We start from the raw sequence: 22,673 nt of genomic DNA, 5'->3' as shown, positions 1-22,673 counted from the left end.
AGCAGAAAAATTAAAGAAACACTCTGTTCAGTGTTTACTAAAGATGGCACTGGAGAAGGACCCACTGTTGGCTGGCAATGGCACTAATGGGAGCGTGGGGTGGTGACAGACTGGGAGAAAGATGTTGGCGTGGTAGTGTCTGGTGATCTGAAGGTAGTACAGTGGTGTGACAAGAGGTGACTAGAACCAGAGGGATGGAAGGCTGTAGAGAATGAGGCGTAACCAAGCAGGAAAAAGGAAATGATAATGTCCCTGTACAGGTTACTAGTGAGAGCGTCACCTAGAATACTGCGTTTAATTCTGGAGGCTGTACCTAAAAAAAAAAAAGATAGAGCTAGGTAAGAAGCAGTCCAGAGAAAGAATCAAAATGATGCAGGGTCTGCAGAAAAAGGCATACGAGATGAGAACGGAGGATCTAAAAATGTTTACTCTAGGGGACAGGAGAAACGGAAGAACATAATACAGACTTTTAGATATATACTCCATGGAAGGAAGGAAGAGCCTTTCTTCTCTCACCGGGGTACAGGAAGGCTTCTGAGGGTTTGGGGGGAGGGGACTCCAATTTATTAAGAAAGGGAAGGGGAAATCGGGCCGTAACCAACACATTTATGTTTCAACCATGGATGAGAGGGATCTGACCGTTACAATCACAATGGAGAAATTAAGACTTATTTGATAATTTCCTTTCCTTTATTTCTGCTCCACCAGTCAAGAACCTGTGGGGTTTAGTCTCCTCATCCAACAACTGGAGGCAGAGGTGTTTTTTGTTTTTTTATGACATCACCTGTATGTATGTCATGCATGGAACAAGATACAGCCAGTGTACTACTGTCAAAGCTAAATTTAAATTATAGCAACTAGCAAACACAAAAATGTAACAACTGAAATTCTGAGATAAATCTTCAACTTTAACTAAAAAATCTAGTCTTAGAAATCCTTGGAGGAATGAAAATTCTTCTCAAACCATTTCCCCCTCTTATTAATCTTTTTACAATTTATAACATTTAGTCAATCAGATCTCACTCTCATAGAGGTAACCCAATTTGCAATCCCAGGGTGGGCTTCTTGAGTGGTGTAGCAGAAATAAAGGAAAGGAAATGATCAGGTAAGTCTAAATTTCTCCTTCTTCCTTGTCCTTCTGCTCCACCAGTCAAGAACCTGTGGGATGTATCAAAGCCCCATTACATCGGGTGGGTGGACTGCAAACTCACTCTTAAGACAGCTGTCCCAAAATTAGCATCTTATCGCACAAGAACATCCAACTTATAATGCTTGGCAAATGGACCTAGAGTTGTCCAAGTTGCCACTTTACCCATATCAACCAGATTGACTGCGGGTACTTCCACCCACGATGAAGATTATGCTCTTGTCGAATGGGTCCTGATGCAGACACTATGGCTTTCTTAATCCATCTTGAGATGTTTACCTTTGAGGCGGTCTCCCCCTTATGTGCGCCACTTAATAACAATCAATTAAGAAATTCACTTGTCATCTTTAAATATTCTCTTACACCTTTCCTGATATCTAAGAACTTTAAAGATTGTAGGCCCCTGCAATCCTTCTCATCGAAAGATGCATTGTTCTCATGTTTTTATTATTGTTTTGTGTCTGTAATACTGTACTCAGCATCTATTTTGTTATGGAGACTGCGCAATATAAGCCATGCTAAATCTATCTATCTGTATATCTATCTGTATATCTATATATTATTATGTGCTGATTTAGATAGAATGCTGAAGTTACTACAATGTACGATTAAAGCATTTACCTCCTTGTCGAAAAGCGTGATACCTCCCTTCTGAGACAATATAGATGTCCCATTAAGCTTTCCTCTTAATGCAAAAAAATCGCTGCAACTTATACCTTTAAAGAATTCAAGGCCAAGACCTGTAAGAATGTCAGAATATCTCCTATTTGTAACACCATGGCAAACAATCTGTCTACAATATATTGCAAAAACTGCCATATCCTCACATAAATTCTCTTTTGGAATTTTCTTTAAAACCGAACCTTGTTCTAATAACTGATGGTTTGTATCCCTTCTTGGCTATTCTCGCCTGCTCAATAGCCATGCACGAGAAAGAAGATGGGTTTCCCATTACTACTGATCCCTGGTGAAGGAGGGCCCCCCCATGCCTTGAAGATGCACTCGCCAATCCACAATCATTCACCCATTCTGGTGCCACTAGGACCTCATATACCTAACTCCTTCCTAAGCTTCTTTATTACATGGCCTATTAACGGCCAAGGTGGGAAGAAAACAAAGCAACATTTCCTTTGGTCATTCTTGTACCAGCGCATTCATAGTCTTTTCATTGGCTGTTTCTTGCTTCTGCGTTCTTGTGAGTTGCGTTTAGAACCATATATGGTTCACCCCATTTTTCTATTTTCTGCTTGCATGCCCAATGGCCTAGCACCTTGCCTTTGTATTTTGGCTCAAAAAATCGATTTGCCCATAATTCTGACTTGCAATGTGTAATGCTGAAAGCTGTAGCAGATTTTTCTCCTACCGTGCAAATAGTAGCTCCATTTCCTTTGAAACTCTTTGGCTCCAGGTACCCTCTTGTTTATTTATGTATGTTACTTAAGTTGCATAGTATACTTACTGCTCCTCAACCTATCATTGACTGAAAATGGAGTCAAGATAGATTTATGACCTTTGACTCTCACTTTGCTCAACCTTGAGCGAAACGATTCTGGCAAAAGAATCCAACCAGTCCTACCCCTTCTCCATGTAATATCTATAGCTTATATTATAGATATTGTAAATATATTTATCTAATGTAAATATCTTTATCTAAAGTTATCCTCTCCTTTTTTCTTCTCTTCTCCCAAGTTTTAATTCCCTTGTTATTTGTAACTGCTCACTTCCACAGGTTACACTGTTGTTCATTGTACACCCCTGTTATATGTAAACCGGCATGATGTGATTGTATCATGAATGCCGGTATATAAAAATCTTAAATAAATAAATAAATAAATAAAAGGCACCCCAATCTTTTAAAAAGGGCACCTCTTGTCTTAATATCTAATCTAGAAACTCTAGTGATGTTCCCCTCTGCAACATTCAGGGAGTTTGTACACCAACAAAAACCTTACATTTATTTTTAGGTGATTTTTTGTTTTAAATTATGTATGCAAATATAACATACTAACATAGTAATTTACCTAAGAACATAAGAAATGCCATACTGGGTCAGACCTTGAAGCCCAGCATCCTGTTTCTAACAGTGACCAATCCAAGTCACAAGTACCTGGTTTTCCCTTTCCTTTTCCTATTTTTTTTTTTTTTTTTAATCATAGCCTGTATGACTTACCTCAGCCAACAGAAAGCTCTGGTTCTTTTTCTGCCTTGAAAAAGGTTAAAGGCAGAGAGTATTACCTTCTCTTGTCAACTGTCTTATTGCTCAACCTATTAAGACATTCAAGGGATGGGAGCCAGGATGGAAGCCCTTGAGTTAATGGGCTCGCTTTGAGTCCTGACAAGAGGTGGTGAGCTTTCAAATTGTCAACGGCATGCTTCACTGCAAGGCTCATCAACTGCAGGAGCTTGGCCTCCACAAGCATTTCAGCTCCTCGGAGAGTAAACAGACGATCCCTTTTTAGACCAGGGCCTAATCAAACCACACAGGTAGTGCTCTCCCAGAGAAAACAAACCCCATCAGATGGGTAGTGAGCTGCACTGCTGTTCTGGCTCGCATCACTGCAGAGAACAATCCAACAAGCTTGGCCCATTAAGATAAATTTGACTCAAAACAAGTTTTGAAATGGTCATAAAAATTCTCTTCAGTTAAAAATCTGGGTCAAGGCTTGTCCACAACCGTCCATCCAATAGCTGGAGGCAGAGAACCCTGGCTATATCTGGTTCCATGTATGACATACATAGAGGCGATATAAAAAAAAAAAAATTCTGCCTCCAATTGCTGGATGAGGAGACTAAACCCCGCAGGTTCTTGCCTGGTGGAACAGAAGGACAAAGAACGTATATTTTCCTACTTGAGAGGGGGAGGGGGATAACGTCACTACAGCCTCAATATATATTTTTTAATTAATTTTGGTGGGGGAGAGGGGGAGCGAGGGGAAATAATGCCACTGCTGTCCTGGGAATTTTTTTTTTCCAAATATTCAGTAAGCTGGTGAGTGGCAAAGTTAAACCGGATAACTTTATCTTGGTAATTTTAGCCGAGTACATTTAGTGAAAGTTAAGTTGTGCTGAATATTCGGCTGGCTAACTTTATCTGCATAACCTTTCCTTTGGCTGGCTCACTGGATATGGACCTTTATGTTACTATGGGAATTTGTATGCTTACCTGTCCAAAACTGAATCTCAGCTAGGCAGACTGGATGCGGCAAGTTTTGTTTTTTCTTGCTCTATTAACAACTATTGTTTCTATGTTATATTTACTATGCAGTTACCTTATACTAAATGAATTGTAGTTACAAGATATGGTCCCAAAAAACAAAGCAGAAGCTGATCCAAGATAGCAATGCAGGTATAAAAAAATGACTTTTATTAAATCCTGCCCGATTCTGGCCGAGTTTCACTCTTCAAGGGGCTGCCTCAGGGGCTGTGTGAAAGAACTTTTAAGTAGAAAGATTCCAGTCAGTGAGAAAACAGGCAATGCATACGGTATATTCTTGTCAAGCACATCTGCTGACACCTCCACAAGCACGCTACTTTTGAATATTATAAAGTATTGAACATTGGATCTTTTCGCACATTGTAAACTTAGTATGAAAAGTGTACTTACTGCTTGAAGCCACGCTAGTACTGCGAGAGCTTCAACACAAATAATTGTGCTTAATCTCAGCAGCAAAGCTGCGGCGCACCGTGGAGTATAGTAGTCAATACTAGCGTGGCTTCAAGCAATAAGTACACTTTTCATACTAAGTTTACAATGTGCGAAAAGATCCAACGTTCAATACTTTATAATATTCAAAAGTAGCGTGCTCGTGGAGGTGTCAGCAGATGTGCTTGACAAGAATATACCGTATGCATTGCCTGTTTTCTCACTGACTGGAATCATTCTACTTAAAAGTTCTTTCACACGCTTGTTACAAGATATGTACATCCAAGTATCAAAATACACAAGGATAAATATTTTCTGTGTAAATTTTGTTAAAGATAAAAGTTTACAATGTAGATAATGAAATATATTCTACTCAGCAAGAATCATAATGTGCATTCATTTCACCGTCTCCTTAAAAAAAAAAAAAAGTTGATTGGCTGGTTGTGAGACTAAATGCTGGTGCCAATTATTTGTGCAGAATTTTGGAATACTGAGGGACTAATCCTCTACCCAGTGCACCAAACATGAGTACTTCGCTGTGTGCAGCATATGCTGCAGGGCACTGGAAAGACTAAGGAGAGGGCAATTATAGCTGGAAGGGAAAAGTCTCTGCAGCTCTGTACTAGCACATTGCCTCATAATCTGTATAATTCTCACCAGGCTCTGCATGTGTCCGGTCAAAGTCAAAATCATAAAGTTTAATTATTCCAGACCAAGACACTAAGTTATCACTACGTATTATATTCTTGTTCTGGCCAACCTCTTTCAGGGCCAACCTGAGCCTGAAGTCCATGCACTGTTCTCTGATCGCTCTTAAGACTAAGCCTTTATTGCTCTCTGAGGAGTTAAGAGTAATATTTTTCAAATCTTATTTTTTCTGTCTGGGGTTTGGGAGGCAGTGATGCAAGTATTTATATACTATGGGCCTGATTTTCAAAAGCACTTGCATGCTTAAAAGTGGGTTTTTCATGGGTAAATGCACTTTACCCGCATTTCGTGGCTTTTGAAAATTGCTATAATATACGCCATTGAATTGTCCACAGGTTTTCCCCATGTTAAGTACATTTAAACACAGGGCAATGGCTTTTGAAAATTACAACGATAGGATGTTACATTTACATGCTTGACTCCTTCGAAAGCTCACCTGTTTGATTCTTGGCTTTGGCTGGGGAGGAGGTAGCTGCTGGCTTGGTGTTGCTGCATGAAGTGCTCCCATTTTCCTTGCTGCTGCTCTCTGATGAGCCTTCCTCACCATGGGAAGAGTTAACCACGATTGTGAAGTCTGACTTCTCCTTGGAGAGCTGGTACAGGGCCTGTGTGGATATGAAAGAGGGTACAGATATGACTGATTAAATATCACTTTGATAGCAACGATATCCAGTGTGCCAGGCAGTCCCAGAGGCCAAAGCCTCAATCAAGTTTCATTCCACCGTCATCTGATAATTCTCTATGGTTTCTAGTCTCGTGTCCTGCTAGCATGATGCCCAATAAAGCTCTGGAATTTGTTGCCAGAGGATGTGGTTAGTGCAGTTAGTGTTGCTGGTTTCAAAAAAGGTTTGGATAAGTTCTTGGAGGAGAAGTCCATTAACTGCTATTAATTAAGTTTACTTAGGGAATAGCAACTGCTATTAATTGCATCAGTAGCATGGGATCTTCTTAGTGTTTGGGTAATTGCCAGGTTCTTGTGGCCTGGTTTGGCCTCTGTTGGAAACAGGATGCTGGGCTTGATGGACCCTTGGTCTGACCCAGCATGGCATGTTCTTATGTTCTTATCAGTACCACTATTAAAAGCTGCATTACATTCTAGAAAACTTCATTCCTTGCAACTTCTCAATTAGTTCTCCTTTCCTCAATTAAACCTATCTATGCCCCATCTAGTTTAGTTCTTCCCAATCATGGTTTCATTGTTTTAACTCAAAGCAGCTTTTTTGTTGGTTTTGCCTGTGTTTTATCGGGCTGCCTTGACTAGATTGTAAGTTCCAGGAGTAGGGATTGTTCGTAATGTTTATCCACATCCATTATACAGGAGGGTAGAGACTGGATTTTAAGGAAAGTAGTAATAATTAACAGTGGGATTCTAACCTGGCTGTGACAGTGAGTGTGAGGCATTTTATTGTTTTACCTGGTTATTATAGGAAAATTGGTCCGTACTTGCTAATTTTCGTTCCCGGACCAGTTCAGACTCCTGGGATGTACCAGAGCTTTCTTACTTGGGGTAGGACCCTGAGAGTCCCGCTCGAATCACACCTTCTCCAAACCCCCCAGAGGCTGGGGCCTGGACATCCAGCCTGTAATGCCTCGCGAAGGTGCGTAAAGACTTCCAAATAGCCGCCCTGCAAATCTCTTGTGGCAAAACTTGTTGGCATTCTGCCCATGATGTCGCCTGTGAACGGGTACGAAGACTGACCGAAAGGGGCCTGCCACGGAGCAAATATGCTGAACTTATAGCGTCTTTCAACCAGCGGGCTATTGTAGTCTTAGAGGCCATATTACCGCTTTTCGGATCATTCCACAGCACAAAAAGATGGTCTGACATATGGAAACTGTTTTTAACTTCCAAATAATGCAGCAGAGCCCTGCGAACATCTAGCTTCCTTAGGTTCCTAGAAAGTGGATCCAAATGGTCCAATTCTGGAAAGGACGGGAGCTCCACAGATTGATTCAAATGAAAAGAGGATACCACCTTCGGAAGAAAGGAAGGAACCATCCATAAGGAGACTCCAGTATCCGAAATTCTTACGAAGGGTTCTCTGCAGGATAACGCCTGAAACTCTGACACCCTACGAGCAGATGCTATAGCCACCAGAAAAATCACTTTTAATGTTAGATCTTTCAACTTTGCCCTTTTCAGAGGCTCAAAGGGCGTAGCACACAGAGCTATGAGAACCATGTTTAGGCTCCATGAAGGACAAGGATGTCTGACTGGAGACCGTAAATGTTTTGCACCTTGGAGAAAACGAGCCATGTCTGGATGCGCAGCTAACGCTACGCCCCGTATTCTACCACGTAAACAACCAAGAGCTGCTACCTGCATCTTTAAGGAACTTCACAATAAATCCTTGGACAGGCCGGCCTGTAAGAAACATAAGATATCCGACACAGATGCCAGAGTAGGGAGCACCTTGTGTTCCACGCACCAGGATTAAAAAACTCCCCACACCCTGACATAAGCCAGGGAAGTGGACGTTTTACGGAATCTCAAAAGCGTAGCCACAACAGTGTCAGAATAACCTTTGCTCTTTAGATGCTGCCTCTCAAAAGCCATGCCGCTAGACAAAAGAAATCTGCCTCTTCCAAACAGACGTGACCCTGATGTAGGTGGTTAGGGATGTCCCAAAACTGCAGGGGGCCTGCCACCGCTAGATTGACCAGATCCACAAACCATGGACGTCTCGGCCATTCCGGAGCTATCAGAATCACCTCTGCCAGGTGGAGTTCTATTCGCCGCAGCAGTTTGCTGATCAGAGGTCAAGATGGGAACACATGTAACAGGACGTTTTTCGGCCAGGGAAGAACCAGGGCATCCACTCCTTCCGCTCCTGTCTCCCTGTGTCGACTGAAGAAGCGCGGGGTCTTGACATTCCTGAATGTTGCCATCAGATTCATGCTTGGTGTGTTCCACGTGTTGGATATGAGCTGAAAGGCCTCGTTGGCTAATTCCCACTCCCCAGGATCGAGGCAGTGGCGACTGAGAAAGTTGGCTTGAATGTTGGCAACGCTGGCTATGTGAGAAGCTGCTCCACCCAGCTTATCAACTGCTGAGCTTTGAATGCCACTGGTTGCCTTTTGGTTCCTCCTTGGTGATATAAGCCACAGTGGTCGCATTGTCGGACAGAACCCTGACCGACTTCCCCTGCAGGAAGGGAAGGAGAGCCTGTAATGCTAAACGCACGGCTCTGGTCTCTAGATGATTGATTGACCATCGAGACTCCTCCAGAGACCATTGTCCCTGCACAGACTTCCCCAGACAGACCGCTCCCCAGCCAGAAAGGTTGGCATCTGTGGTAACCACTGTCCAATCGGGCACCACCAAGGGAACCCCGCAGCTCAAGTTGTCCGAAAGGAGCCACCAATCGAGACTGGACCATGCAGAATCTGGAAGAGGAAGGGGAAGATGAAATTGCTCGGAGACCGGGTTCCACCAGGAAAGCAATGCTGACTGCAAAGGTCTCATATGCGCAAAGGCCCATGGGACTAACTCCAGGGTAGAAGCCATCAATCCTAGGACCCGCAAGTAATCCCATACTCTGGAAGGATGTTTGGACAATAAGTCTCGAATCTGTCCCTGCAGTTTGAAGATGCGGTCTTCAGTAAGGAAAACTCTCCCCTGTTGCGTGCCGAACATGGCTCCCAGGAATTCCAAGGACTGGGAGGTTTCCAGGTGACTCTTGGCGGGGTTGACCACCCAACCGAGCAATCGCAATAGCTGAAGCACTCTGTGTACCACCGATTGGCAGACACTCCGATTTCGCTCGAATCAGTCAGTCGCCCAGATATGGATGTACCAAGAATCCTTCCTTCTGGAGTTGAACTGCTACGACAATCATTATCTTGGTAAAGGCCCTGGGTGTGGTAGCAAGACCGAACGGTAGAGTGCAAAACTGATAATAATGACCCAGGATGGAAAACTTCAGGAATTTCTGGTGGGTGGTTTGGATGCCAATGTGCAAATACGCCTCCATCAGATCCAGTGACTCTAGGAACCCTCCCCTGCGCACTGAGGCAATTATGGACCTCAGAGTCTCCATGCAGAAGCACGGAACCCGAAGGCATCTGTTGACCCTTTTTAAATTGAGAATGGGCCGAAAGGTGCCCTCTTTCTTGGACACCGCAAAGTAAATGGAATAGCGGCTCCTCCGCAGGAGGAACTGGCATAATGGCACCGAGCTCGAGAAGGCGCAGTAATGTATCTCTCACCGCCTGACGTTTCTCCTCGTAAGTGCATGGGGAGACCAGAAAGTGGTCTCAAAGGAGTCATGCAAAATCTAAAGCGTAGCCTTGTCTTATCACGGTGAGTACCCACTGGTCAGATGTCAATTTAGTCCATTCCTCGTAAAACAGAGACATTCTGCCCCCTATGACCGGTACCGAGGAATGGACCGGCCTCACTTAATTGTGCGGACTTAACTCCTGCTGCAGATTGGGGGTTACCCGTTCTACCGAAGCGGCGCCCTCGAAAGGACTGGGACCATGACTGCTGTTTTCCCGAAGTTTGCCTGAAAGATGAGCTCGACGATCGGGACATTCGAAATCTTCGATTCCCATATAAGCGAGACCAAGAGGGAAAGGAGCCCCTCGACTTGGGCCTATCCTCTGGCAACCTATGAACTTTATTCTCACCCAAAGACTGAACCAGGTCTTCCAAGTCCTTTTCAAAAAGCAACTTGCCCTTGAAAGGAAGAGAGCCCAGCTGAGCTTTGGAAGAGACATCCGTAGACCAGTTTCTTAGCTAGAGAAACCAGTGGGCAGAGACAGCCAGAACCATCGACCTGGCGGATGTCCGCAGCAGGTCATAAAGGGTATCCGCACTATAAGCAACTGCAGCCTCCAAGCACCCTGCCTTTAGAGCTTCTTCCTCCGACAGAAAAGCATTGCCCTGTAGTTGTTGTACTCAGCGAAGACCAGTTCACAAAGGAAAGCTGCTGCACATGGCAGCATGCACAAGCTCCATTTTGCGATCCAGGAGATCCTTAAGGCCTGTTGCCCTCATAACCGGGATGGTGGTCTTTTTGGAGACCGCTGACACCACTGCATCCACCTTGGGAATTCGAAGAAGGTCCAAGGCTTCCTCTGGCAGAGAATATAGCTTGTCCATGGCTTTCCTGACCTTCAACCCCAAATCAGGGGTGTCCCATTCTCAGAATAGCAAGTCAGTGACCGAGAGATGAAAAGGGAAGGAAGTGGTCAGCCCACGAAGCCCCAATACCACCGGATCAATGGTCCCTATCCAGGACTCCTTCTGTGGAGCGTCGATGCCTAACTCCTCCAGAATCTTGGGGATAAGTGGGCCCAGCTCATCCTTTCTAAAAAGGCGGACCACTTTTGGATCATCACCCTCAACAACATGGGAGCTGCGGATAGAAGCATGCTGCTGGTCTCCAACCCCATCTGCCCCCATCGGAGGCTTGGATGGCAGAGTCTGATCGTCCGGGTCGGAAGCCTCTGAAGAGGAATCAGTCTCCTTATGGGGCGCTACTGACCTTAAAAGGTGCTTCAGCCTTGAGGACTCAGCGCCCTCCCGAGGTTTGGATCTCTTCCGAGAACCTGACAATGGCACCCCCCAAAGAAGATTTATCACCACCATGCTTTTTTGCTGATTTCCTGGCCTTATGGATGAACAATATAAACTCGGAGAAGGAGGACGAAGAGGAGTCTGAGGCCCCCTCGGGACTCTCCTCAGCCACGCCCTGTTGGTCCGCCCCCCTCGGGGGCTGACTATTGTGGGGATAATGGAGGCGGGGAAACCACTTCCCTCGCTGCAGCTTGCGTCGCTGCCCGGAAAGAATCCAAAATGGTGTCCGTTCCCGAGCTCAGCGGGAACGGATCTGGAGAAGGGGGCTGCGCTCTCCTGAGCCCTGTAGAACCTTTGTGGGCCTTCGAAACGTCACCCCCGGCGGCAGCTGAAGTTCCCTCCCCCCGGGGAGGCAGGACGAACAGAGGCCATCGCGCGAGATTTGTGCGTGTGCTGACCCACACTCCCGACAAGCTGTCCTTCTCGGCATCGCTGAGGAGAAATTAAAACCTCAGAGCCCGGCGAAACGGTGCAGAAAGGCAGGCAGCGGCAAACAACCCTGGCAGTAAAGGGAAAGTCCGGCCCAGCAATAAAAAGGAAAGGCAAACATTTTATTTTTTTTTTTTAAACTTGCCCGGAGCCAAGCTCCCCGGTATCACACCCAGTGCTGATTTCAGTCTGCTATAGGGCCCTCGACCCCCAGCCTCAGCTGCCTCGAGTACCAGGGGGGATGGTCCTCTCAGGACCTGCCATCCCCCTGGGAGGCTGACAGAAATCTTCTGACACTTGTTTTTTTAAATAATTAAGACCTAAGCCTAAACCTAAGTAAACTCTCTTTCTCTTTTTTTTTTTAAACTAAATACAGGCTGTAGGTGTTGCACCTCCACCATCTGCTAGAGACAGAGAAATACTGACAAACTGTAGGTGTCACCTCAGGATATAGGTCAGTCAAAACCCAGGAGTCTGGACTGATCCAGGTACATACAGGGAAATTTGGATTTGTTGGATTGATAGGATTTTATTTTATCACCTGGCTTTTATTGTATTGGGCTTGCTTATTTGTTAGTGTAATCTATTGTATGTAATCTGCTTTGGAGAGGCTGTGATGGCTCAGGAGGACTATAAATAATTGTTATAATTGTTTGAAGTTCTTTTGCTTATTAATTGTGCTGAATTTTCGCCTGTTTTAATTTCACTGTTAAATGTAATATGTTGTTGTACTTGTAAACCGGAGTGAAGGCTGCCAGCTATACTTTGGTATATAAAAAACTTTCAAATAAATAAATAAATAAATAAATAAATCAAATTTAATTAAAATTAAGTAATAATAATTGCATAAGAACATAAGATATCAAACTGGGTCAGAACAATGCTTGAGCCCAGCATCCTCTCTCAGAGTGACTAATTTGGATCACTTGCAAGAAGTACCCAACAGATACCAGTAAAGGAGACCCTCTTCAAATTGCCGGCTGTAAGAGTTTGTATTCTTCAAGGCTACCTGGCTAATAGCTGTTAATGGACTAGCTTTGAACAAATTTGTACAATTCTTTTTAAACCCAGCTATACTACAGATCTTGACCACAACCTCCGACAACAAACTCCAAGTTTAATTGTGCATTGACTGGGGGCCTGCAGACAGATGACGACAGGAGGCCCACCCCTTCAGACAGGAAGAGGACAAGGACTGCACCCTTTAGGGCCCACAGACAGACAAGGCACAGGAATGCCTCACCTTCAGCTGCTGGAGATTGGTTGCTGTCTTCCAGTCCTTGTCATCACGGAAGCGGGTACAGCGAGGGAAGCGGATTGAGATCCCATCTGCCGTGTGTGCTTCCGATTTTGAGAACTCAGCCCCTGTGATCTCCCAGACTGGTGCTTTCTGTACAAAAAGGACAAAAAAAAAATATTTGCTTACATTGGTTTCAGTTATCTTAAAATCCCTCTAGCCAGAATCTCTCTCACTTGCTGCCCAGGGTGAGCTGCATTGGTCATGCAGTGTATCTTTGCACAATGCTTTATTTCTCTTATTCAGTGCTGCACATGCCCTCAGTGCTACAGAAAAATAAGACAGGAGATAAAATATTGTGCCTGAATCCTGCCAGTAAGTTTTAAATGGGCGAATCTGTTTCATTAAAAAAAAACAAACAAGCAATCTTGGGAATTCGTGAAATATTCCGACAATGTGCAGAGATTTTGCGATATTCTGGCTCATCTCTAAAAAAAAAAAAATATCTGAAAGAAATCTCTTTGGTGTTCAACATATATAATTTCCCCCTTCCAGATCATTTCTGCATTAATAAAGCACTTTGCTGGGGGCTAGGTGAGGACTCAGACATTATCACTTATAGTTGCCAGGTAGTAATGGCTTCTAGTACTAGTTTCAAGTCTTGCTCCTCAGAATGACTACCTCCAGTTACTAGCTTCCTAAAGCCCAGCATTGGAATTAGTTTTTGATTTAGCAGTAACCTATTTTCAGTCAGCATTATTACCTCATCTACTTATAAGTAAGAGTGTAGACTTATACAGAGAAAACATTGGAGATGCTCCAGGAAGACACCCTAGGAATATAATTAGAGAGCGCTAGAGAAAATTAACAGAGGCATACTACATACAGTCGCTCAAGGAGACAAACATATTCCCAGTCTCTATGAGCAGCACCAAGCTAGTGCTAAAGCCAGCCTTCCCTTACCTTTGGATTCTGGATAATAAAGTCTGGATAATAGTTCTTATTAATTTTCAGCCAATTTGGAATTTTACTTGGATCCTGAAAAAGATGAGAGGCAACAAAGGGAAAGTAAGTGACTATATGCGACACACTTCCAAAACCTCACCTACTCTCTCACCACCTCCTGCTTAAACTACTGCAACCTGCTCCTTACAAGTCTCCCCGTGAACCATCCCTCTCCACTAAAATCTATTCAAAATTCAGCTACATGACTTCTCTTTCAACAATGTTGCTACACACACACATATATATCTCCTTAAGTCTGGCTCCCTATCTGGTGTTGCATACATTCCAAGCTTCTCTGACCTACAAATTACATTTAGTCCACAGCTCATTACCTCTCCTTTCTTATCTCTTCCTACCTCCCTCCTCAAACATTCATCAGGTTAGACAATCTTGCCTTTCGCCTCCATTACAAAGTTCTGACTCAGCGCTATCCATTTTACTGCTCCATTTGCTTGGAAGAGACTCATTGAATTAGTGTACCATGCTCTCTCTCTCTGGTTTTATTGAAATCCAGCCTAAAAAACACCCTCACTTTCTTGACGATGCTTTTAAATCTTAATCCTTTGTTCTTTTAATCACAGTCTTGTTGGTTTTAACTATTTTCTTAAAAAAAATTCCCAGTCTCTTATTTGTCCTGCATGTTTGCCTTGATTAGATTGTAAGCTCTACTGAGAAAGGATTGCCTCTTACATGTATTTGTACAGTGCTATATACGTGTAGTACTGCTATAGAAATGATCAGTAGTAGTAATAACAGTAACTTAGCACAGGCCAGTTATTCACTGCGTTTGAAATAAGGTTTAATAAACCAACAGTGAGCTGTAACTAAAATGCGAACACTGAAGTGAAACAACTGATGCTAGAGTCTTACTGAGCATGCATGGGAGTTCCTGTGGGTGCATGATGCTTCATGGGCACTTCAGTCTCTTTCACAGCTTAAGCTTTAGTGAGGTAGTTAACGCTCCAAGGAGACAAGTGGAATTAAAAGTATGACTGATTCAACCTGTGGACTACAGAGAACCCTGTTTATAGGCAAGCAAATTTGCTTTCTCTGTCAACAAGCAGGCATGAATCAGCTATAACACATGGGGAGTCCCAAGTGAAGGGCTGCATTGCGGATCAACTACTGGACAGACAACTGGACCCTATCAATGGAAAGTGGATTACTGGGTGAACTGGCTGCGGAAAACTACTTGTCCAAAGTTTTTCTCTTCAACACATGCTGTCTAGACAGTAGTGAAAAAATGTAAAAGGTGTGAACTGACAACCACATAGCAGCTTGTATACATCTTCAGTAGAAGTGGCCCAGAGATGAGCTACTGAAGTCACCATGGCTCATTTAATCTCTTCAATCTATAAACCATCCAGCATGTAATAGTGCACTACGCATCCACTACCCAATCAGTTCTTTTGGCAACAGCCCTTCCCAACTTATTGGGATCAAAGGATCCAGACAGCTGAGAAGACTTAACGATGATGTTGAATCCTTTTCAAGTAATATGCTAAGGCTCTCTTGTAGTCCAATCTCCTTTGTGAGCATGCCCTCTCTGAAAGAAAGAAGCCAGTATAATTGTTTGTAATGTGAAATGCAGATACTACTTTTGAAAGGAACTTGGGATGAGGTTATAGAACAATTATAAAAAAGCTGCAGGTATGGCAAATAAGAAACCAGAGTCTGTAATTCACTTACTATTCCTGCCAAAGTGACAGCAACAAGAAACATTTTGCAGGTGAGAATTTAAATCAACTGAAGGGAGGTTTCATGAGTTGGGCTAAGGCCATGTTGAGATTGCAAGGCAGGGGAGGTTTACTGACAAGGCTCAGAATGACAGACTCTTCATAGAAATGGAGAGAGACTGGAGTTTCTTTCACTTGCTATGCTGCAATGATACTGAAATGAGCCTCGACTGAAGAAGTGCCGAGGCCTGAGGACGAGTGGAAAATAGGTATTGATGCAAATCCCTCAAGTCCATCTGAAAAGCGATCCAGCTGGATGGTCCCACAGTACATCAAGAACCCCCTTCTACCTCTTGTAGAAGGCTTCTTGGCAGAAATCAATACATCCTTGATGAAAGAGTAAGGCTGTCAACTCTTGCATGTTCAACATCCACGCCGTGAAGGCCAACAATGGCAGATTCAGTGGCAAAATCTGCTGCCTTCCTGTGTGATGAGTCTCTGAGACATCCCCAAAGGAATAGGAGACTAAGACTAATGAGATATTACCCTGGCCTTGTCCTGAAGGACCTTCTGGAGAGCTCTGGCAATAAGAGGAATTGGCAGGTATGCATAGTGTACACCGATGCTTCAGTCCAGCATAAAGGCATTGGTAGCTGATCTGTAGTTGCCCGGATGCATGGAGCAGAACTCCTCGACCTTCCTGTTGCATTCCAAGGTGAACAAGAAGATTATAGGCATGCCCCAACAATGGAACAGGTCATGTGTGACCTCTTCATCCAAGGTCCACTCGTGTGGTAGTACAACGCTGCTTAGACAGTCTGCAAGTGTATTCCGGATTCCTGGAAGATGTGTCACCTGGAAGTGTGCATTGTGATGACTGGCTCTTGACTAGATTTGGAGGGTTTCCTCACAGAAGGCATGTGAGCCCATGCCTCCCTGTTTGCTTATACAGAATATGACCTTTGGTTGTCTAACTGAATCAAGATTCTCTTGCCCAAAAGCAGGTGGAAGAAAGCCTTTAAGCACATAATAGTTGGCTTGTAACTCCAAAAGGTTGATTTGCAGGTGACTTTTCTCTACGTACCACAATCCTTAGGTCCAAGCGATACTGGGGGCACTTCCCACCCTTTGGTAGAGGCGCTGGTGGCTAGGGTCGCTTGTTGCACCAAGACATGTAGGAAGAGACCTGCTGTCAGAACCTCTGGGTTCATCCATCATTTAAGGAATGTCCACATCAAGGGGATAACAGATTTGATAGGTTAAAGGCTGGAGCAGTTGATCTCACTAGAATCAGAAGGCCCCATATGTGCAGACAAGTCAAAGGATCTTCAAACCACCATGGCCACGTGACCTAGAACTAGTATTAACTTCACTAACATCTAGTTAGACTATTTAAAAAAATGTAAACATCTATTGAAAGAGTTCTTATTCCATTGTGCCTTTCATGTATTCTAGAGTTAAATAAGTGAGATGATTCCCTTATCCTATGTGACAGATATAATTCATAAGGGATATAGTACTAAATATTATTCAGATTACCTTAGGTAAGTTATTGGACATTATAGTTTCTATGAAACTAAAGGTATTTTTGTTTGTTAAGTTTGTGGTTGATATTACGTATGATACTTCATATTATGTATGTTTTTATTGTATATCGCCTAGGCCTGTTTGTGTTAGGCAATTAATACATTTTAATAAAATGAAAAATGAAATGAAAACTCCAGCCTCCAAGGAATCAAAGAAGAAATTTCTGCGGCCCTTCTCTGATTTTGAGAAGCAGGAACAAACCACGAATCACCGGTGATATTTTCCCGGAGCAGCACCACATGACCCATTCTTCTCTGCCTGGAAAACAGCGTCATCTGCCGGCAATACATCCAGAGGCTGGGTCAGTTCCCGAGCTGCAGCTGAGTTAGTGGGGGCGTTCAGACGATCGGGGAAATCGATGTTGCTGAGTCTGGGAAGGAGGCAAGCAAGTCTCCTCCTTGCACACCTCCCAGCAATTGCTCTCCCGATGCTGCGATGCCCCTCACGATGTGAGCGTTCATTGGCCCGGTAGATGAAAGCCCGGGAGTGGTGGCAGAGAAAGCCCTCTCCCCGGCCCTCCTCTTCCAATCAGCATGTGGCATAAGGTAAAAAGGCAAAATAAAATTTGGAGGAATGAGGGAACTGCCTCACACCGGTGAACAGCTACAGCGCCATCTTGGATCCCCTACTTTAGGTGATATGTAAGCATTTTAGAGAGCATGATAAGGACTTGTCAAGAATCAATGCAACCAATGTTTTGCATACTTCCATGGAGATGTGCTGGAGTGATCCCAGATGTGCTTTACATGCTTCAGTGCCTACTCCAACACCATGGAATGCTGCAGTAACTGGACTGCTCCAAAGCCTAGAAAAGTCTGGACTCTATAGTCCAGAAACAGCTTTTGGACTATGGGATGACAGGTGTTCACTAAAGAAGACCCTGGAGAAGGACCATTGCTGGTTGACAAGATCACACACAGGAATGGGGTAGACAACTCCTTTTACAGAGGAGAATGTATGGGAAGACCTACGAAAACTGAAAGTGGGCAAGGCTATGGGCCCAGAGGAGATGCATCCCAGCATACTACAGAAACTCAGATGTCCTTGGCAGGTCCACTGAATAACGTAATCAATAGGTCCCTGGAAATGGGAGTGGTGCCATGAGATTGGAGAAGAGCGGTTGAGGTCTTGCTTCAAAAGCGTGGTAGCAGAGAGGAAGCAGGAAACTACAGGCCAGTTAGCCTCACCCTGGTGGTAGGAAAATTAATGGAGATGCTGCTGAAAGAAAGGATACTGAACTATCTACAATCTGGTAAGTTGCTGGACCCAAGGCAACATGGATTCACCAGAAGGTCCTGTCAGACAAATCAGATTGATTTTTTTGATTGGGTGACTAGAGAACTGGATCGAGGAAGAGCATTTGATGTGATCTACTTGGATTTCAGCAAAGCTTTTGATACTGTCTGGCATAGGCAGTTTGGAAATAAAATAAGCTTGGGAGTGAGCACCAATGTGGTGGCATGGATTACAAATTGGTTGACTGATAGACAGCATGTAATGGTAAATGGAACATACTCTGAAGAGAAAGCCGTAGTAAATGGAGTGCTACAGGGTTTTGGGACCGGTTCTATTCAATATCTTGGTGAGCAACACTGCAAAAGGGATAGAAGGTAAAGTTTGAATACTTACGAATGAAACTAAGATCTGCAAGAGAGTGGTCATTCTTAAAGGAGTAAAGAGAATGAAAAGTGGTTTAAGAAAGCTTGAAGAACGGTGGAGGATTTGACAGCTGGGATTCAATGCCAAGAAGTGCAAAGTCGTGTATTTGGGATGTGGTAATCCAAAACAGTTGTATGTGATTGGGGGGGGGGGGGGGGGGGGGAGAGGAAGACTGATGTGCATGGACCAAAAGGGATCTTGGGATAACAATGTCTGGCAATCTGAAGATGGCGAAGCAATGTAACAAGATGATAGCTAAAGCCAGAAGAATGCTGGGCTGCAGAGAGAAATAACCAGTAAGAAAAAGGTGATAATGCCCTTGTATAAGCCTCACCTTGTGTTCAGTTCTGGAGCCCTTAAGGATGGAGGTGATCCAGAGAAGGGTAACCAAAATGGTGTGGGGACAGTATCAGAAGACTTCTGAGGAGAGGCTAAATGTTGTGAATATGTATACCCTGGAAGACAGGAGGTGCAGGGGAGATAGGATACAGATCTTCAGATACCCGAAAGCTTTTAATGATGTACAAATGTCAAACCTTTTCCGTTGAAAGAAATGAAACTCCAGGGAGAACGGCTCAGAACTGACGTCAGGAAATATTTCTTCATGGAGAGGGTGGTGGATGCCTGGAATGCCTTTCTGGAAGAGGTGGGGAAGATGAAAACAGTGAAAGAATTCAAAGGGGCATGGGATAAACACTGTGGATCCCTAAAGCTAGAGGATGGAAATAAAGAAAAGACTGCATTGGGGTAACTTGCTAGTGCAGCGGTTACTGCCCTTACCCAATAAGCCTTGATACTGTTGATACACCTCCAACATTGCTCTCTTCTTCAGTGGCAATGGGAAAAGGGGAATTTGGATTCAGACAGCAACCAACAAGGGCCCTGTCATTTACGGTGTGGGGAACTGATGCACAGACATAAGGAAAAAATCCATACACAAAGCATGTCAAGCAGCATTGGCAATTTTCAAAAAGGCTCATTACCCAGTAAAAATGTTGCTAGCAGTACATTTTTATGGGTAATCATAAGACTTGGTGATAACTGCAAGGAGAGAAATATGGGGTAGCCTGCACAGCGCGGCAGATACTACCATAAGAAGCTTGCTGGGTAGACTGGATGGATCATTTGCTCCTTTTCTGCCATCTTTTCTATGTTATGAAATCAGAGCCTCATTTGCAGGTCCTTGAGGAAACATGCCCTGGAATGGACACAGAGTCCACTGGAGGCTGCAGGAATTGCAACAACCTAAGGACATCTGCTCTTGGGTCCTTCTCTTTCCTAACAATGATGGTCTTTGCTACCTTATCCAAAAGACTTGAGTAGCTGAGGAGCAAAGTCCTTCTCCTCTGACTATAGGCATATGCCGAGTCGGGAACCTGATGACGGTGAGGGGGACTGAAGAGAAGATCTCTGCTGGCCCAAGGAGGAACATCCAGTAGGAACTCAGAGTGAGCTGAACCTACCCTTTCTGATCCATAAAGAGACTCCCCCTGGAAGGGACGAATATATTACACCTCAGGACTGGGACTCACTCCCAATGCCAGAAGCTCCTGAGGTGAGGAATGAACCATTGGGGGGACGCTGCATGGGAATATCTCCTTCATCCTAGCTCTGACAGCTGGGTTCCCACAGGCTGAAAGGACCCTTATTTATAGATATTTCATATTCCGCCTTTTACCACGAATGGCCTCAAGGCAGATTACAACAAATTTAATTAAGCAGTATCATTTGAATCAGCTATAGAGTTAGAATCAAATTACAACTGGCATAAACACTAAGCAATAAGAATCCAGTGGCATATCATTCACAGTTGGAGATGCATCCTCTTCTGAGCCTTACAAAGGGGTGCTGATGCTGGCAGCGCTGAACAGAAGCTCAGAGCCACAGTGGATGCAACTGTAGAAGCAGCATGTTCTAACAGTTCACACCAATGCCTCTTGCTGACCGGTGCCAGGTGCTGGTGCCAGTAAAACTACCTTCTGCACCGTAATCCTGCCTTCCATGTTGGAGAAACTCTTGTGTTTGCTCACTGAGATGCTTCATTCTGATCAGATCAACAATGCCTTAGCATTCTACACTGACAGGGGCCAACTGTGCTCTGGAGTGCCAATGAGAGAGACAGCACCCAGGCCGGGTAAAATAAGTGGCTTGGTGTTATAGGAATCTTCCTCCCCATAAATCTAAAACAATTGCCTTTAAAATTAAATTCAGGTCTAGATGGGTTTGTCATTTACAATTTTACACTGGACAATTAGTCTTGCACATCGACTGCCAGAGCTGCAGGTAGAGGAAGATTTAAAACTGGTAGAGATTTTGTCTACGTTTAACAACTTAGTAATTGTAGGCAATTTTATCCTGCAAATTTACTTATTGAAATTATAGACTGCCAGAGTGTTTTTAGCAGCTATGTCAGCAATGAGCATGTTACAATTGATATACAGACTCCTGGCCATATGTTGATTTATTATTTTGTCCTGAGATAAGGTGGTGTTCAGCAGGTAAGCTCAATGGAATTGCTGTTGAAAGAAATAAATGACAGCTTGGTACTGAAATTTTAAATGACAATTTATTCACACCAGAAAAGAGAAAGTGTGCAGTTCAAACCCCTGTCAAAGAGTAATTTGAAATATAGGTTACGTCATGTTTTTATACCGAAGTTCCATCACCATTGCTCAACATGACTAAAGGGAAGTAATTTGTTGCAGCAAAACTATTTGCAATATAAATTTTTTTTTCAAAAATTAGACATTTGATGGATGAGTAATTGCTATGGATCAATGATTAAATATGACCCCTAATCTATAGTGAGGAGTGAAAGTCTCCCTGCTCATGGGCGTTATCATGACCCACATGTACTGAACAATTCATATAAGCAATATTGATCATTATTGAATGCTTGTGTGTTTTCTGTTTTACCCTTTACAAATATAACTCTCCAAATGATCTGCGTCAAACATTCCCACATATTAAGTTTAAGGTGAATTAAAAAACTAGTCCACATTTTTAAAACATGCTCTCAGTCTTTTGCAATGTAGAGGAAAATTAGTTTCTTACCTGATAATTTTCGTTCCTGTAGTACCAAGGATCAGTCCAGGACACCTGGGTTGTGACTCCGCACCAGTAGATGGAGACAGACTAAAACTTGTGGGCGGAGCCATATATGCCCCTGTGCCAGTCACAGCCCCTCAGTCTTACGGAATGTCAAAGTAGAACACAACCAGAGAAGTGAACAAAACTAGATACCGCTAACTAACGGGGAAGAAACACCCCTTCTGGAACCGGGCTCTCCAACCGAGAGAGCGAACAAGCGAAACAGAGCAAATCAAACAACACAGAGCGGACTCTCCGTTACTTCAGCGCAGCACTGCGGGCGGGATCCTGGACTGATCCTTGGTACTACAGGAACGAAAATTATCAGGTAAGAAACTAATTTTCCTTTCCCTGTACGTACCAGGATCAGTCCAGGACACCTGGGATGTACCAGAGCAACCTACTGAGGGTGGGAAGCAGAGAGTCCCGCTCGGAGAACCCTCTCTCCAAAACCCCCAGAATCGGTAGCCCGGACATCCAGCCGGTAATGCCGGATAAAAGTATGCAACGACTTCCAGGTGGCCGCCCTACAAATCTCTTGAGGCGACACCTGAGAAGCTTCCGCCCAGGACGCTGCTTGAGATCGAGTCGAGTGAGCCCGCAGCCCCACAGGAAGAGGTTTTCCCTTCACCAAGTACGCTGACCCAATGGCCTCCTTGAGCCAACGAGCGATCGTTGTGCGGGACGCTGCAGCTCCTTTCTTTGGTCCAGAGAAGAGGACAAACAGATGATCTGTGACCCGAAACGGATTAGTGACCTCCAGATATCGGAGAAGGGATCTCCGCACGTCAAGCTTTCGTAACTCCCTCTCTTCTGTAACAGAGGAGCCTCCGCACGCAAAAGCAGGCAACTCCACCGATTGATTCACATGAAACGACGAGACCACTTTCGGAAGAAAGGAAGGAACC

At 44.1% G+C, this 22,673-nt stretch overlaps 1 protein-coding gene across 1 annotated transcript in view; it reads right to left on the bottom strand.

Moving 5' to 3' along the window:
• The window catches only part of LIG3 (DNA ligase 3), a 232,372-nt gene that overhangs the window by 24,998 nt on the left and 184,701 nt on the right, over positions 1–22,673 (bottom strand). Inside the window, exons 16-18 of the mRNA XM_029613143.1 lie at positions 13,712–13,786; positions 12,755–12,901; positions 5,935–6,103 (exon numbers count right to left, since the gene is read on the bottom strand). Of these exons, the coding sequence (XP_029469003.1) occupies positions 5,935–6,103; positions 12,755–12,901; positions 13,712–13,786 (391 nt within the window). The remainder of the gene's footprint in view (positions 1–5,934; positions 6,104–12,754; positions 12,902–13,711; positions 13,787–22,673) is intronic.

This window comes from Rhinatrema bivittatum, chromosome 8, assembly GCF_901001135.1.
Source record: "Rhinatrema bivittatum chromosome 8, aRhiBiv1.1, whole genome shotgun sequence".
In the NCBI taxonomy this organism is placed as follows: Eukaryota; Metazoa; Chordata; class Amphibia; order Gymnophiona; family Rhinatrematidae; genus Rhinatrema; species Rhinatrema bivittatum.
The sequence above is the reverse complement of the archived record's forward strand: the minus strand, read 5'-3'. Positions and strand labels throughout refer to the sequence as shown.